The 15,153-nt window shown below is 28.9% G+C and overlaps 1 protein-coding gene across 1 annotated transcript; it reads right to left on the bottom strand.

Annotated features, from left to right (window-relative positions):
• Positions 1 to 36: 36 nt before the first annotated feature.
• LOC107442114 (uncharacterized) lies at positions 37 to 10,298 on the bottom strand. The gene is made up of 3 exons (XM_016055584.3): positions 9,843 to 10,298; positions 2,898 to 3,014; positions 37 to 1,551 (listed from the first exon to the last, which is right to left on the bottom strand). Exons 1-3 carry the CDS (start codon positions 9,865 to 9,867, stop codon positions 1,298 to 1,300), a joined length of 396 nt encoding a protein of 131 aa, XP_015911070.2. The 5' UTR covers positions 9,868 to 10,298; the 3' UTR covers positions 37 to 1,297.
• Between the last annotated feature and the right edge of the window lie 4,855 nt (positions 10,299 to 15,153).

Below are 15,153 nucleotides of genomic sequence, written 5' to 3'. Positions count from 1 at the left end.
TTAAGGTTAAATAGCTATTGAAATTATTTTAATTTAAAAATGCTGTTAGTAATAATATCAGCTTTTTTAAAGGTGTTTTTGTTTAAAATACTGAGACCACCCATATCAGAAATATAAAAATTTAAAGTTTAGATTCAAAATGTAAGAAGTTTATAATAATAACATTATGTTTGAAAGCACACAAAGTACATTTAAATTTAAAAAGGTCTATTTCTGTTGCTTATCTTCTCAGATACGTATATGTTTAATAAATAGAATTATAAACATTGTAATCATAATTAATGATTACTCTTATGAAACACAAATGGTAATGTAAACAAGCAAGAAGCTATCAAAAGATAGCCTAAAGAATATTGAAAATATCCTTATATGAATTTACTTATTTTTTTAATTCAAGTAATGAAAATGTAATATCATTTTCTATAATTGAAAATAAATAATATAGGTATCTTTTTCATTTTTATGGCTGGGACGCACGCAACAATAGCACTGGGTGATGAAAATAGCTTCTTAGTTGTTTTGTTTTCAATTGTTTTTTTCTGTTGTGAATATTATCCTCACACTTGGAAGCGAGGAAAAAGGTCTAACCAGTTGCGTAGCAAGTTCTCCTAATTCTCCTTATTCGTTTGTGAGGAGAAAAATCTCAATCATTAACAGTGCGTTAAAAAAAAAAGAAATTTAAAAATGTAATGTTGAGCAAGATTGCAGCAAATCATTTAGTTTTCATTATAAGTTGGTTGGCAATCAGCTTTGCAACGTCATAAAATGAAAATATCAGGTATTGAAAATTAGGTTTTCAAACGTAGAACATATTTTGAAAGAACACAATTTAAAATAACGCTGTAATTTTTTCAAAGAAAGGAAAGATTTCTTCATGCTTGTATAAATAGCGTAGAAAACTACGTAATGGTTTCAAATGAAACTAGCTTACTAGCCCTCACTTTCTTCAGTATCAAGACACACTAGACATGTTAGTGCCAAGATTGTAATTTAGTACATGTTATGTTGTTTGTAAGATTGTATCATTTCAGACATAAGATTTTATCAAAATGATGATTCTTGTTTAAAGTATCGAAATATGTGTATGTCTTCAACAATTGATTAATTTTTAGTTTTACTTAACACTTTTCATCTTCTTTCAAATAATGCTTACATTGTAGTCATACAAGTATCAGAAGCAACAAAGAAAATTATCACATAAATGGAAGAAAACTAAATTGAAAAACGTTGTCATTTTCGTAGCAAGATAATCATCTGAAAAAAATTCCCCTTTTCAAAATTACTCCTAAAAATTTTTTTATTGGTTATTTCTTCTTAATGCTGCTGCATGAATTCGTCTGATGAGAGCATCGGCTTTAGGAATAGATGATTCTCTTGGATCATCTAGATGTCTACGCCTACGTCCAAATGCTCCAGAGATGGATGCGAGAGGTAAAAAGGCTGCGGCTGCAGGAGCAACAAATGGAAGGGATATCATTGCAGCCAAGGCAAGTGGTCCCATTACTCCGAGAACTGATTCCAAACCAGGTAATCCTTTCATCGCTGCAATTCCTTTGAAAGAATAAAAATTTAGTTAGCGTTTATTTTATAATATACAATTGTCCAAAATAAACGTATGGAAACTAGTAATACTAGTTTCTACTAACTACTATTTTACTATTTTACTAGTAAAACTAGTAAAATACTAGTAATATTTTTTATTTCTTTGATTTGAACAATCAAAGAAATAGAAAATATTACTAGTATTTTACAAATCATAATCGTGATCAATCAAAGTGGATGTAAAACTATCAAAATCAGTGCAATTGTTGGATAACACTGAAATGTGAAATGCGTTCGTTTTTCAATTGGCGATCGAAATGGGCTGTAGGTGGAGTAGAGCAGAACTCTCTACCTATAACAACACTTTACATGCCTTCACCATTAAAAATAGTACTAAAAGTAAACAGTGGAGAAAATTTGAAAAATATTTTAAACAACCTGAAAATGAAAAAGTGTTCTGAATAGTGAAAACATCATACAGATTAGAAGAAGAGGACCGGTCCATGACTAATCTCTTTTAGTCTTCGACCAGTGTTTCTGCAGGTGGTGTATTCAAGAAGCATTTACGAATATGCATTTGAGATGGCAAATTTACATAGCTGAACAGAGATATGATGAAGGGCTCCAAGTTTAATTAGGCAAACAAATTAGTTATGGTGTTTTCTGCTCTAAAATATTAGTTTGTGACATCAAATTTGTAATTTTTAACTACGTTTTTAAAAATATTCCAAAAATAATTATTAAGGATTATTATTAATAATTATTATAGACTGAATAATGAAAAGAAAATAGTTTGTTCACAATTTAATAACCTTTGGAGTGTTTTTTTATTACTATCACATGATAATAAATTAAATATTAAACTGAATATCGTGTTGCTCAGACATTTTGTTACACAGTGTTAAAAAAAAATATAATACAAATTTATAAATTTTTCCATTCTATACATTTTCTTGGGTTTAAAATGATAACCTGATCTTAATTTTTATTTCGTTTGTTTTTCTTATTTGAATCAGAGCACCATAAGCAACAGTTCAGTTGGATTTTTTTTAAATAAATTTTTACATAAATTATTACATAACTGACGGGGTATTATTATGTAGGTTTTTTGTTTCAGGAGAAGGGTAGCAATTTTGTGATGATGTCGAAATTATTCTCTTTTTTTGAGTGAGTCAATTCGAATACAAAATTTGGTCTCACTGAACATTTTTAAAAGATCCATGTCTGTGCAAAAAGAAAATTATGAGAACCTAATTTTATTTCATAGTGTCGAAGTAAAAAATCTATGGCTTCTTGTATAATATTAAAATAAATAGTTCATAAATAGCAAATATTATTTTTTAAAAATCACTTACTATTGGTTTGTCTTAGAATTTGTTGCAATGTAGGTCCAACTGATGGTCCTCGCACTTGACTTTCAGTTGTATTGGACGCCATTAGAAAACCAACACTTAAAAACAATAGAGGGAGTGCTAAAACAAGAAATTTTTATTACATACAGTTTACGAAAAGGTTAATTTGAAATCTTATGATCTGACTTTTTTTATTAGTTTTTTCATTTACACGAAAATCATATCAACCTGATAACCGGTTCATACTTTCGATTGGACAGCTATAAAACATGGTATGATTCATTTTTCGTTGTCATTAGCATAAGAATTAATCAATAGGTTATAAAGGTATTATTTTTCTTTTAAGTTTTTCTTTATCCTGAATTTAAAACTTTATTAGAAGCTTTATGTAAAACTGCGTACAGTAATCATAGCATATTGCAATGAAAACAAATCTTTTCCGTTATCACTTACGTAATAAACTTTAAACAACGAAAACTCCTCCGTTTTAGGTGAGTTTTTTAATTTTAAATAGTTTTCTTCAAATTTTTTTATTCTCTTTTATTTGTTATAATGTATATTTTGCCCGTGAAAGTAAGGTGAGACGTGGTAATAGGATATAAAATGAAGACCCGAGTAAAATTGAATATCTTGACAAAAACCTTTTGAAGAATAAAAATTTTTTCATCTCCACGTCGATCGAAAGTGACGTACCTAATGTGTTTCGTTGTAAGAAAATGATTAAAACAGAAATGATTCCCTTCTTTTTAGTCTACGTGAAATCATTATTTTGTTTTCTTACTTTAAATATTTATGTTCAATCAGCTTTTTTAAAGGTGTTTTNTTTTGACTACCACTGTTTTTTAAAAATTTAAGAATATATATTAATATGTAATACTATTGTGGTAGTCCGGGGATATACCAGGAAGCCTTGCTAGTGACAAGACGTGTTTTTCCTAGCTCCGACTCATGTCTCATCTTCGAACAACGCGCGGCGGGAAGGTATCTACCAACCGTCGCCCGTGGCCGTACCGTTATGTTGATGCTATCATAGAAAACAGTGGAATTCCAAAAGATTACTTTCCTGGAATAACCTACTTCTCAGTCGGGGCTCAAATTATGAGTCTTGAAAATAAAAAACTCGATTTGGACACCTACAGAAAAATGAGAGATTTAGCTTTTCCCTACAAAGACGATCCTGATGATTTAAAAAGGAAATATTTTGGTGATCTCTACGGAGCTGCAACCAAAGTAGTAGAGGATAAAGAACGGCAAATCTCTGAACAAGTTACCCCTTCTATCATCATAGACGAACAGATCCCTGATCAAGCTCCTACTATAGACGAACAGATCCCTGAACAAGTTCCTACCATAGACGAACCATCTGCCACCCAAGAGATCGAACAGATTATGGAACAATGTGTAGAGAATCAGGCTCCGTTCGCTGAACCATCACCCGCACCCTTGAAGGAATCGACTAATAGGAGGAAAAAGAAGAAGAAAAAGACAAACAACGTGGAAAAAGACTTCAAAGACCCAGATACTCCCACGACTCATAACAGCAATTCTCCTTCAGACACCTCCACCCAGCCGGGAACCAACATCTCCCCCGCCACCCAGCCGGAGATAAACATCACAGCCCCAAAGGAAACTACGAGAGAGAAAATAGATGAACAGATGGAAACAACTACTGACGAGAAAGCTCAACCAAAGTACATGAAAGTTCTCTTTCGAGGTCTCCCTAAGGACTTTGATCCATCGGAAATTTCTCTAGAATTAGGGAAGTTAAACTTAGAAGTCACAAAAGTGATCCAGTTCCAGAAAAGGGTGGGTGGAGCCATCAGGCTCCTCCCACTTTTCCTAGTTATCCTGCCTACGCTAGCCAATCACAAGAAAGTTTACTACACGGAAGAAATCAAGGGTCACCCGGTTAGTGTAGAGCGCTTCTATGGCGGCCGGCGGCCGCTACAATGTTTCCGATGCCAGGGATTTGGACATTCTCAGCGAACGTGTACAGAAAAACCACGATGCATGAAATGTGCCGGAGGGCATCTTTCGTTTCAGTGCATGAAAAGCCGAGACACCCCAGCCACCTGCTGCAACTGCGGAAAGAGCCACACCTCTAACTTTACTGGGTGCGAGGCCCGCCCCAGTAAAAAGAATTTCCAGACCAGAGTCAAGACTCCTACAGCCACTGCACATCGACTCGTGTCACTTGTGAAAGAATTACAAGATCTCATGAAAAACCAGGAAGTGCTGTCCCTGCTACAAACTCTACTAAAGGGGGTCCCCCCTTCCAACTGATGATCCATGTTACTCCAAGCAACGTCCCACCCCTGCAATGATGTGAACCTGAACTCAAATATTACCCTTCCTGGTGTTATCTAGGACTTTCTAGTTTATGACATCAAAATTTAGATGAATCAGTTAGCGGCGCTTCGCGCCGAATGCTGAGTTTTTTCATATTTCCAACGTTCCAACGTTGTGGTAGTCCGCATAAACTTAAAAATACAGCGTATGTTTCTGCCTTAAATTGTAATTTAAATTCCATTTTACTACCAATGGGGAAATTCAACCTCGAAAGGATTAAAAGTCGGCAGGTATGCACTTTATATTAAACCAAATTAAGTGTCATCAAATACTTTAGTTATTTTGTATTGCAAGAGAGAGAAAGAAATCCAAATCTAGATTTTTCTATTTTCCGACTGAATCAATACACCTCATTTCCCTATTTTTATGGAAAGACGGTAACGATGAGAAAAATGCAGTTTAAACAAGACAGTCTTATCATTCAGATATATCAGACAGATATATCATTCTTAATACAATGTATTCCGTAAAGATTGCCCTTACATATTTTTTTGTAGAATTCTTAACAGAAAGGAAGTAAAAGAAAACGCATAGACATTGTAGGTCGTAAAATAAAACTCAAACAGAAAAAAAGGAAATGTATATCGAAATTTAACGAATAACAATCGAGGCACCTCATTGGAATGCGAGCTCTCTATCTACGAGTCACCACGATATATTTGTATATTTTATAACCGAACCGGGGTTTCTCAAGAGATAGAGCGCTCGCCTTTTAATGAGGTGACCCTGGTTCGATCTAAGAGGATAACTAACAAAGGTTTTCGTGGTTTTGCTCTCCATGTAACGCAAATACGAGTTAATGTCATCAAAAAGTCCTCCATGAGGGCAAACTTCTCACAATACTTGATCCAAGAGTTCCCTTGTCTTCTGGATTGGGTTTAAAATTACAAGGCTACGGAGTTGAACATTAGTAGCCGTAAGCCATAAATTGGGTCGGCTGTTCAGCGATAGTAATCGATATTTTAAAATCGTCGTTGAACAGCCGACCCAATTTTGAGTGAAAACTGTTTAAATAATTTCGAATATGATTTTGAAATAAATTTGCTTCCGTAAACGAGTTTTTTTTAAAAAAATTGTTCTCATATAATATTTACTCACTGTCTAAGCCTAACAGTGTCAGAAAAAAAGATATTAGATGTAAATAGAGACTTTGTTCAAACTAATCAACAGTATATAAATAAATTTGCTTTTATATTATCTATTTTGCGAAAGAATTTGACTGTGTGTGAAGAATGGTTCATATTCTGTTTTCATAAAAATGACGATTTGATTTCAATCTGTTTGATTTTCAGGATCACTAGTTTTGATATATCAATGACATGAAAAATGGGTTCTCCCCGGGAATTATTACATTGTGGAGATGGGTGGAGCATTGTGAAGTTTCAGCGCACAAAATCATCTTTCTTCGAATAAGCTTTAACATATACATTAACCGTTCTGCCCCAGTGGTCTTCATTTGGATGACTTTTCCTTCGATTTTTAAAATAGATGTAGATATTTACATTTTTTTTTAAAGATCCATGATAAAAATTTCAAAGTTTACACAGCTTTTATATCCACTAACAATTTTGATAAGATATATTTTATTCAAAAATAATATTAAAGAAGAAAAACAACACTGATTTTTAATAAACAATCCAAAAACTGAGAATTTTTTTTCTTCCTTTTTAAAAATTTAGAATTAAATGCTTTATCCTATTTGCATATAATTTGACCAATATTGTATGTTTTCGCAACAAAAACTTTTATTCAAGAATAAATATTGACAAACTTTCAATAGAATGTGAATTTTTTAGTTTTTCGTTGAACAATCTGTTGTTTGAATGTATAAAATAATTTACGAAAAATTTTAATTCTCCAACTTATAAAAAAGTGAATGGACAGATTTTCAAACGATAAGGGAAAATATTAAAGAAACATCTAATTGATATTACATAGCAAAAAGCAAACGATTTTAAAATCATGGCAGCTGCCTCTCTTAGCGCAAGCTTTTTTTTCTTTTCCTTTTTTTCTAATTTGGCGACATCTGAAGTGTGCCACAAAAAATCTGCACGATAAATTTTAAACCCCTGAGTCGAAATCAGTCGTTCGCAAAAGAATTTTCACAACATTAAAAATTTTCAATTTGCGTTGAAAATGTTGTTCTAATCCTTTGCGTTCAAATCTATTATTTCTCATAATTTTCTTATTCTTTACAATTTTTACTCAATTGCTTTTTGAATTTTAGTTGAATTGTTAAAAGGAATCTGTATCACTTTAAATTATAATAAATGTCATTGCATTCTTAAAAGAAAAAAATATATAGATGTAAAATAAATTAATGTGAGCAAATTTTTCTTTAAGTCATAATATTTCGAAAAATCAATATTTCCAATCATTAAATCGCCTAAAGAATATTTTTGTGTATGATTATGATGATTACAAATTGTGCAGGAGGATATAGTCTTTTTCTCAGTTGAAATTATATTTGGATCAAGAAAAAGATAACGTGATTTTCAAACAAATTTAATAAGTTTTATGGCATTAAAATGTTAAAAAGGAAGATCATGGTAAAAGATTATTTTTACCATAAAATAAATTTTGTTTGAATTTGCTTAAAAATAAATTTAAAATTTGAAGTAAAATTTTTACTTACATATATGTGCCAGTATGATTTTTTTAGATTATTTATTTAAATAAGTTTTCATTAGCCCTTTCTAATTATGCAACGTCTCTTTTAAGGGGCATCTAATCAAAAAATTTACACCTCCGAAAGCAACAAATTTAGGGGCAGAGGTTTCCAACCTTTTTTTGGCTACGGAACCCTAAATGATTGAACTTCTTTTAGGAGAACCCCTAGCATTTTTCTAAAAAAAAAGTTCTTTAGCAGCTGTGAATATACTAACGAAAAAAGAAACTACTAATTATTTTGAAACTATTTAATGTGTAGCAAGAAATATTTAATATCATGAATTTTTTCTTGGTGTAGACAGTGCGAAAAGTGAAAAAAATAGCTGAATTATGGTTCTTAAAAAACAACTGCAGTAATTGATGGAAATAGTTATCACAAAAATGAGATTGTTAATTCTTGAATTTTATTTTTCATTTTGAGTTGAAAAGCACGATGAATTGAAATACTTATGAAATTTTCATAAATGCATATATTTTTCTTCTTAATTTATTGGATGTATTCTTATTCGAAAAATATAAATATTTCAAATTTTGCTTCGTTTAGTAATTTGAATTTTACACAACAAAGCTCCTTTAAACAAGCGAAATATTAAATAAATTATGGATATGACTGTTATTATTACTGGTAAGAATATCATAACTTCCGGAACCCATGTCATCCTTCTACGGAAGGCTAGGGTTTCTCGGAGCACCTTTTTGGTACCAATTATTAATTTTTTTAACTTCATTTTTGAAATGAATTCAAAAATATGTATATATTTACAGGTGGTGATTACGGATTCACATAAAAATACATATTTTTATTCCATATCATATCAATCAAAACGTTTAACCTGAATAGGCATCCATAATTTACATATTTCAATTATTTCTGATTGCCTTAAAACATGATATTTATGAGCATCCATTGATGGTTAATAACTTCTTGAGTGTACGATGTCATGGATTTAATTAAACTCGACTTGACATGGAGTTTAGTAATAACATCTATTTTTACTTTCTGATTACTTTCATATTACATGAATCCGAGGAGGTACACCTACAAATACCTACATCATTTTTAGACACTTTTCTAAACAGATTATTGCACAATAGTTTCAGCTATTTCAATATTGTAAAGTTATCTTCAAACTACGGAAATTTTTTACCACCATTATTGCTTATTTTTCATTGCTCAATACAATAAAAAGTTGATCTAAATATGATTCCGTGGAGCTGTTATAAAATGTTTCTACATTTTCTGTTATTATTGCTTTTTTTAAACATGTACGTTTTTTGTTCAATAAATTAAAAGTGTTCTTTGTTTTTATAGCAAATTTTCAGCTCCTAAACGATTTTCATGGCCATAAAAAGACGGAAATTATAATTAAAAAGTAAAAATAAAATTGGAAGCAACGGATTTCACAATTTTTGCTGTAGAATCATTTTAAGTTATCTTATTTTATATTTCTTCTAGAAGTTTAATAATTTCATAACGAAACTATAAAAATTGAAACTTTTTAAACAAACGAAACACATCTAGAATTTTGCTTATAAACAGCAATAATAAATTATGAACAAAATAAATGTTTTAGCAAGGAGACCAAAAAGAAAAAAAAATGTGGCCAACAAAATTATTTTAATAGTTGATTCCCATAGTTGAATATTTTTAAAATGCTTCTAAATTCTATGTGAATAAAGCAGAGTAGTACCAAATAGTTGATCGCATTTCATATTCAACTCATGTGAGAGTCATTTAACTATTTAAATTTCGTGTTGAATTGTTTTAAGTTCTCTTTTAGTGAAAACAAAAATCATATACTTACCATTTTTTCTTTTAAAAAAAGTACTCAATAACTTTAAAGAAATAAAATCGAATATTTACTGAACACATATGTATTTAATCCACATTTATCAAAATTCTGAAATGAAATAAATTCATGAGCTTACCTAAAATAGTGAACATCTTATCCATGTCAAAATTCGTAAAGAATATCCCGCCGAGAAGTTCAAACGATTTATATAACCTCTTTTCTGTTAAAATTTTTTATGTATTTATTTATTTTCTACAACTGGTGTGGAACATCTTTGGGTGCAGTAACAATGTTCTGTGACAGTTTAAATCTACGAACCGAGGAATGATCAGTATCCCCAAGGTTAGTGGGACACCAGAAAACAAATGTGTCCAGTAAAGGGATGGGGATCAAAAGTTTCTGAAATTCTCAAGTACCATTTTTTTTTTCTCCGGAACTCATGGATTTCAACCCTTTTGTTTTATCCAAGCATTCTTAAAAGTGTGCAACTTGGGAACACACCCTGCATTCTTTCATTGCAAGAAGATGTACAAAAGATGATTGTCAAAGAGTAAGTGCTTGAAGAATCGTGTTAATCACATTTTCACGGTGAAGATCATTAGGATTTTATTTCTTTTTTATTCATTTTTTTGGGAACTNATTTCTAAAAAAAAAAAAAAAAAAAATTGTTCTAAAATATTTTAACAAGCGTAAACGCGCTGATGTGAAGCATGGATTATTTTTGTTAAAATTTAAGAGCCTACATTAACCACGCATAAATGCTTTGTTTATAATACAAATGCACCGTTTAAGTTGACCATCTGTCTAAGTTGACCTCTATTAACAAGAATTAAAGATATCCTTTATTATAAAAAGTTGCAAAACATTTGTAACGTTGCCACCTTTCTATCATTTATTACGACCCCTGAAATATGTCTAATTTTTCTAGTAGTGTTATTAATTGCTATTTTAAAGTTGATCCCCTTGAACGCTAATAAAAGACAGAAAAAAAATAATTTTTTTTTAGGAAATTTTCTATGCATTTATGCTATGGATAAAATTTTTTTTGAAATGGTGAAATTGTTCTAAATGCTTGATCTAAAAGTATATCTAATAAGGTCTTTTGTAACAATTAGGTTTATATGAATAACAATGTAAATTTTGAAATATTAAAATACGTTTGATATTAAATTCAACTCACAAATTGTAAATCATACGAATAATTAATCTTATTTAAGATGTGTGGATTATGTGAATAATGTATATACATTTATTTAATTTTGATTAGTAATATAATAAAAAAAAAACTTGAAATATATACATTAAAAAAATTATAGAAAAATGCTAGAAAACAATGGCTCATCCCACTAAATTTACCACTTTTCAAACTTGACCTCTAAGCCCATGTACCTATTATCGTAGGTTATTTCTTACATAAATGTTATAAATGCGTTATTTGTATGTTAAAATATTGTATTTACGCTATCTTCCTTTTGATTTGTGATATATAAAAAATATACATTTTGTTCAAAATTATCACTTAATTAATATATTTAATTTATATACTTCAAAAATTAGTTTTGAAAGTTATAAAACCTAAAAAAGAACTTTATATATTTGAAATTAATTTCACCAATTTACATTAAAAATTTGTGATATTATTTTGTATTTGATTTTTAACAAATTCTTTTTACATTTAAGCATTACAATTGCATTTTTTTTTCAAAATCTTATACTCACTTATTAAAGGAAAGAAAAAAAATTAATTGAAAAAAAATTTATTTTTTTTCTAAATCAAAGGAATTTTCTCAATACTCCCATTTTACATCTGAAATGTGTCCTGAAATTATTTTACATTCAATTTAAGAGTATCGTGTGCCTCGGTTGATAATTAACAGTGTTTTACTAATAACGCATTTCCGAAAACAACGCTCTTCTGCCCTTTCTCAAGTTTCATATTATTTTTACTTCTGTTCGTATTCAAGCGTTGACATTACAAATAGATAGTGATTTTGATCTGTTCCTATAGTCATTAATTTATCAACAAAAAAAAATTATTTTTTCTTTGAATTTGGAATCGTGACAAGATTAACCTTTTCTTTCTTATAAACGTAATAGAATCGCACCTTTTGTAACAGTTAAGTTTGCTTTTTTTTCACCGTTTTCTTCCAAAGAATAAAATTATTTATACCTAATTGCAGAAATGTTTTACATTATTATTAATTTAAAGTTAAGGGAAGTTAATTGCTCTTAGGTGTGAAACGATATATTAAAATATATTTTTCACTTCTGTTTTCTAAGACTCGGCAGATGATAGAATTTAAATATCTCTAATGTCAAGGTCATCATCTTCTTTATCGTTGTTACAAATATTTTTGAGGCATCTAAATCAAAAGTCACAGAATATGTTTCATTTTGCGCTTGATTCCATTAAATATAACTAGATAGGGCCTCTCAAACCAGTTGTACATAATTTAGATTTTTTCTCTTATTTGTTTTCTTTCTTTTTTTTTTGTTCATAAATTAATAATGTTTATATTTGAAAATATATGACTTACCTTTTATTCAATTGCTAAAGTCGTACCACATGCGATAGTTAAAAAATGTAGGCTTGTTATTTGATTTTTTTGGCAATCTTAACAGTAATGTAATTTAATGTTAACGATAAGGTAGTTCTGTTTTAAAGATTTTAAATCAAAGTTGTTTTTCTTTGCAAATTTCAGCATTAAAATGATGAAGATTAGTTTTAACTGAGCATGTTTTTGCTGATATATCATGTTATTTTTTCGAAGAAAAAAAAGTTTTAGCACAGCATCGTATAACAGACAACAGGTAAAAATGTAGTGTATTGTATTGTTATAATTTATTGTGTTTTAAGAAATATACGGAAGCATATTTATTGCTTTAAGAATTACGCTACATCTCTATATACATACTTATTTTATACTTTCTTTAAATTTGGATTCCCTGATTTATTATGTTGTTTAGATGTTGTAAAAATATTAATTTCAAATCATGTTGTATTTTTATTTATTCTTTAAAAAGTGAATAATGTGTTATTTATAGTTTAAAGCATTTTTTAAATAAAAAATATTGTACATATTATAACGTTTGAGTTTTTGGAAGTTTTCAATTTAATTTTTCAGATGTATTTTTGAAACNAAAATATTAATTTCAAATCATGTTGTATTTTTATTTATTCTTTAAAAAGTGAATAATGTGTTATTTATAGTTTAAAGCATTTTTTAAATAAAAAAAATTGTACATATTATAGCGTTTGAGTTTTTGGAAGTTTTCAATTTAATTTTTCAGATGTATTTTTGAAAAATTTTAATTATTCTTGGAATTTTACGTAAAGTTGGAGCGAGAAGTTTGTTAAAGTTCAACAAATGAGATATAATTTTTTTAATTCTAAATTTGAACGAAATCGGACGAATAGTTCCCTGGAAATTGCATTTTAAACATCTGACTTTTTTAAAATTCGCTTCCTTAGAAACGAATGTATGTATTGTATGTATGTATGTATGCTTATGTATTTGACTGATACTGTTTAAATCTTGTATTTTGCTTAATACAAAATACAATTACGAAATACAATTAATGTTATTAAAATTACATTTTTTTAAAGTTATGTCAACATTTTTATAGCTTACACTTCACAATTTTTTCGACTATTATTAAATAAAATTACAAAAAGAATTAAAAAAAAAACGATTTCAAGTTCAAGTGATTTGTTTCAAGGTTATGAGCATTTTTATGCCGTTGCTTATGATTCACTACTGAAAAAATTAGCGAATTTCGGAAAATTATTTTTAGAAATAAGTCAGTATTGTTTCTTATGTAATTTTAATACTGAATTGAAAAAAATCAATTGCAAATAGAATTCATTGTTTGAAAGTTATATACATTGTTTTAAATTTCCCCCTATAAGATTTATTTTTTTATTAAACATATGATCTGAGCAACTAATTATTAGTTTTCTGCTCGGTATTGTAAGTTACATAGGAAATATTTTACTCAACATCTTTTAAAATCATTATTTCAAATTATTCTCTCTTAGACATTTTCTTCGCATAAAATTGCACACAACTTAAAAACAAATGCTTTCATCACCTTGTGGTTAGCATTATTCGATTGGGTATAAAAAATACATTAAAATTGGTACCTAACTTTAAAATTTTATGTTATTAAACGATTGTTGACCCTTGATTACATTGATTAAAATATAAAAATAACTGTTTTTTACGAAACTCTGACGTGATTGACAATAACGAAGGCCCTTTTCTGAATCAACGTCAAAAATTTATTAAAAAACTATTAGTTTTAGGAAATCTGACAAAAAGTTTGAAAATATAGACTAGTCTTATTGAGTTTACGCAAAGATTTGTAAGAAAAAAGAAAGAAAATCTAATTATCAAACTTATGAGTACCATAAAAAAAAGATGTAGGTCAGGGCCGGATTAAGCGTACGGGGGGCCCTAGGCCCTTCAAATTTGGACTCTTCTGGGGCCCTTAGATTCAATTTTTTTCTCGTATATTTTTTATTTATTCAAACATCAAAGTATTCTTATTTATTTTCATTTAAGAAAGCATATTTAAAATTAAAATAAATAATAATAAATTAAATTTGACTTTATTTTATTAAATTAGAACTAAAAAATAATCATAACATTTTGAAAATATTTGAAAAATCATTGTTTTCCTTAATTTTTTAAAATTTATTTTCAAAAATCCATTTTAATGGGGCCCCTTATCATTGGGGGCCCCAAGCCATGGCCTATTCTGGCCTAATGGGTAATCCAGCCCTGATGTAGGTTGAATTATGGGAAAATAAAAAGTGTTAAAATTTCCTAATAAGATTCGAATTATATATTTGTATTTCTTTAAAGGTTGTAATGGTAGTACTTTTTCAGTGTGTTTTATTTTGTGGCTGTGGTACCTGTTGCACTTTTAAACTCTTTCAGCTACGATGATGATAGAAATCACAGAAGTGGAATGGCCTGAAAAGGAAAATTAATTTCATCCAATTAACTTAAATCATGAAGAAAAAAGTATTATTTTGTTTAATTAATTCTGTTGAAGATCATATGATTCTAATATTTTAAAACTTGGCACTAGTATTGTAAATATGATTTTCTTACTAATTAATATTTTTTATTTTTAGGTTTAAACACTTCCAAGCTTCAACTGGGAGACAGAATCAATATTTAAAATAATTTTGTTTGTTTGTAAAATAAAATGAAATTTTAGTTTTAAATAAAAAGTGTTTTGAATGTCAGCTGACTAATTAATTAAATTTACATTTTTATAACTTTGAAAAAAGCAGCTTAGACATCTACCTTATAAAAACGTTAGTTCACACAAATAGTTATTTTTAACTTTGTAATTCGGATAAGTGCCATTTCAAGGTAATTTAATTGAATCTATTAAAATTACAGAAGAATTATGTATTTGAAACTTCTTTTTAT

Source organism: Parasteatoda tepidariorum, chromosome 7, assembly GCF_043381705.1.
Source record: "Parasteatoda tepidariorum isolate YZ-2023 chromosome 7, CAS_Ptep_4.0, whole genome shotgun sequence".
Classification (NCBI taxonomy): Eukaryota; Metazoa; Arthropoda; class Arachnida; order Araneae; family Theridiidae; genus Parasteatoda; species Parasteatoda tepidariorum.
The sequence above is the reverse complement of the archived record's forward strand: the minus strand, read 5'-3'. Positions and strand labels throughout refer to the sequence as shown.

Bases quoted from the DNA above. Each gene is read 5' to 3' on its own strand.
- LOC107442114 (XM_016055584.3), bottom strand. From the start codon at position 9,867: ATGGATAAGATGTTCACTATTTTAG. The intron at 3,015-9,842 runs GTAAGCTCATGA...TTCTTGTTTTAG, and splicing joins TAAGATGTTCACTATTTTAG to CACTCCCTCTATTGTTTTTA. The intron at 1,552-2,897 runs GTAAGTGATTTT...ATTCTTTCAAAG, and splicing joins AATTCTAAGACAAACCAATA to GAATTGCAGCGATGAAAGGA.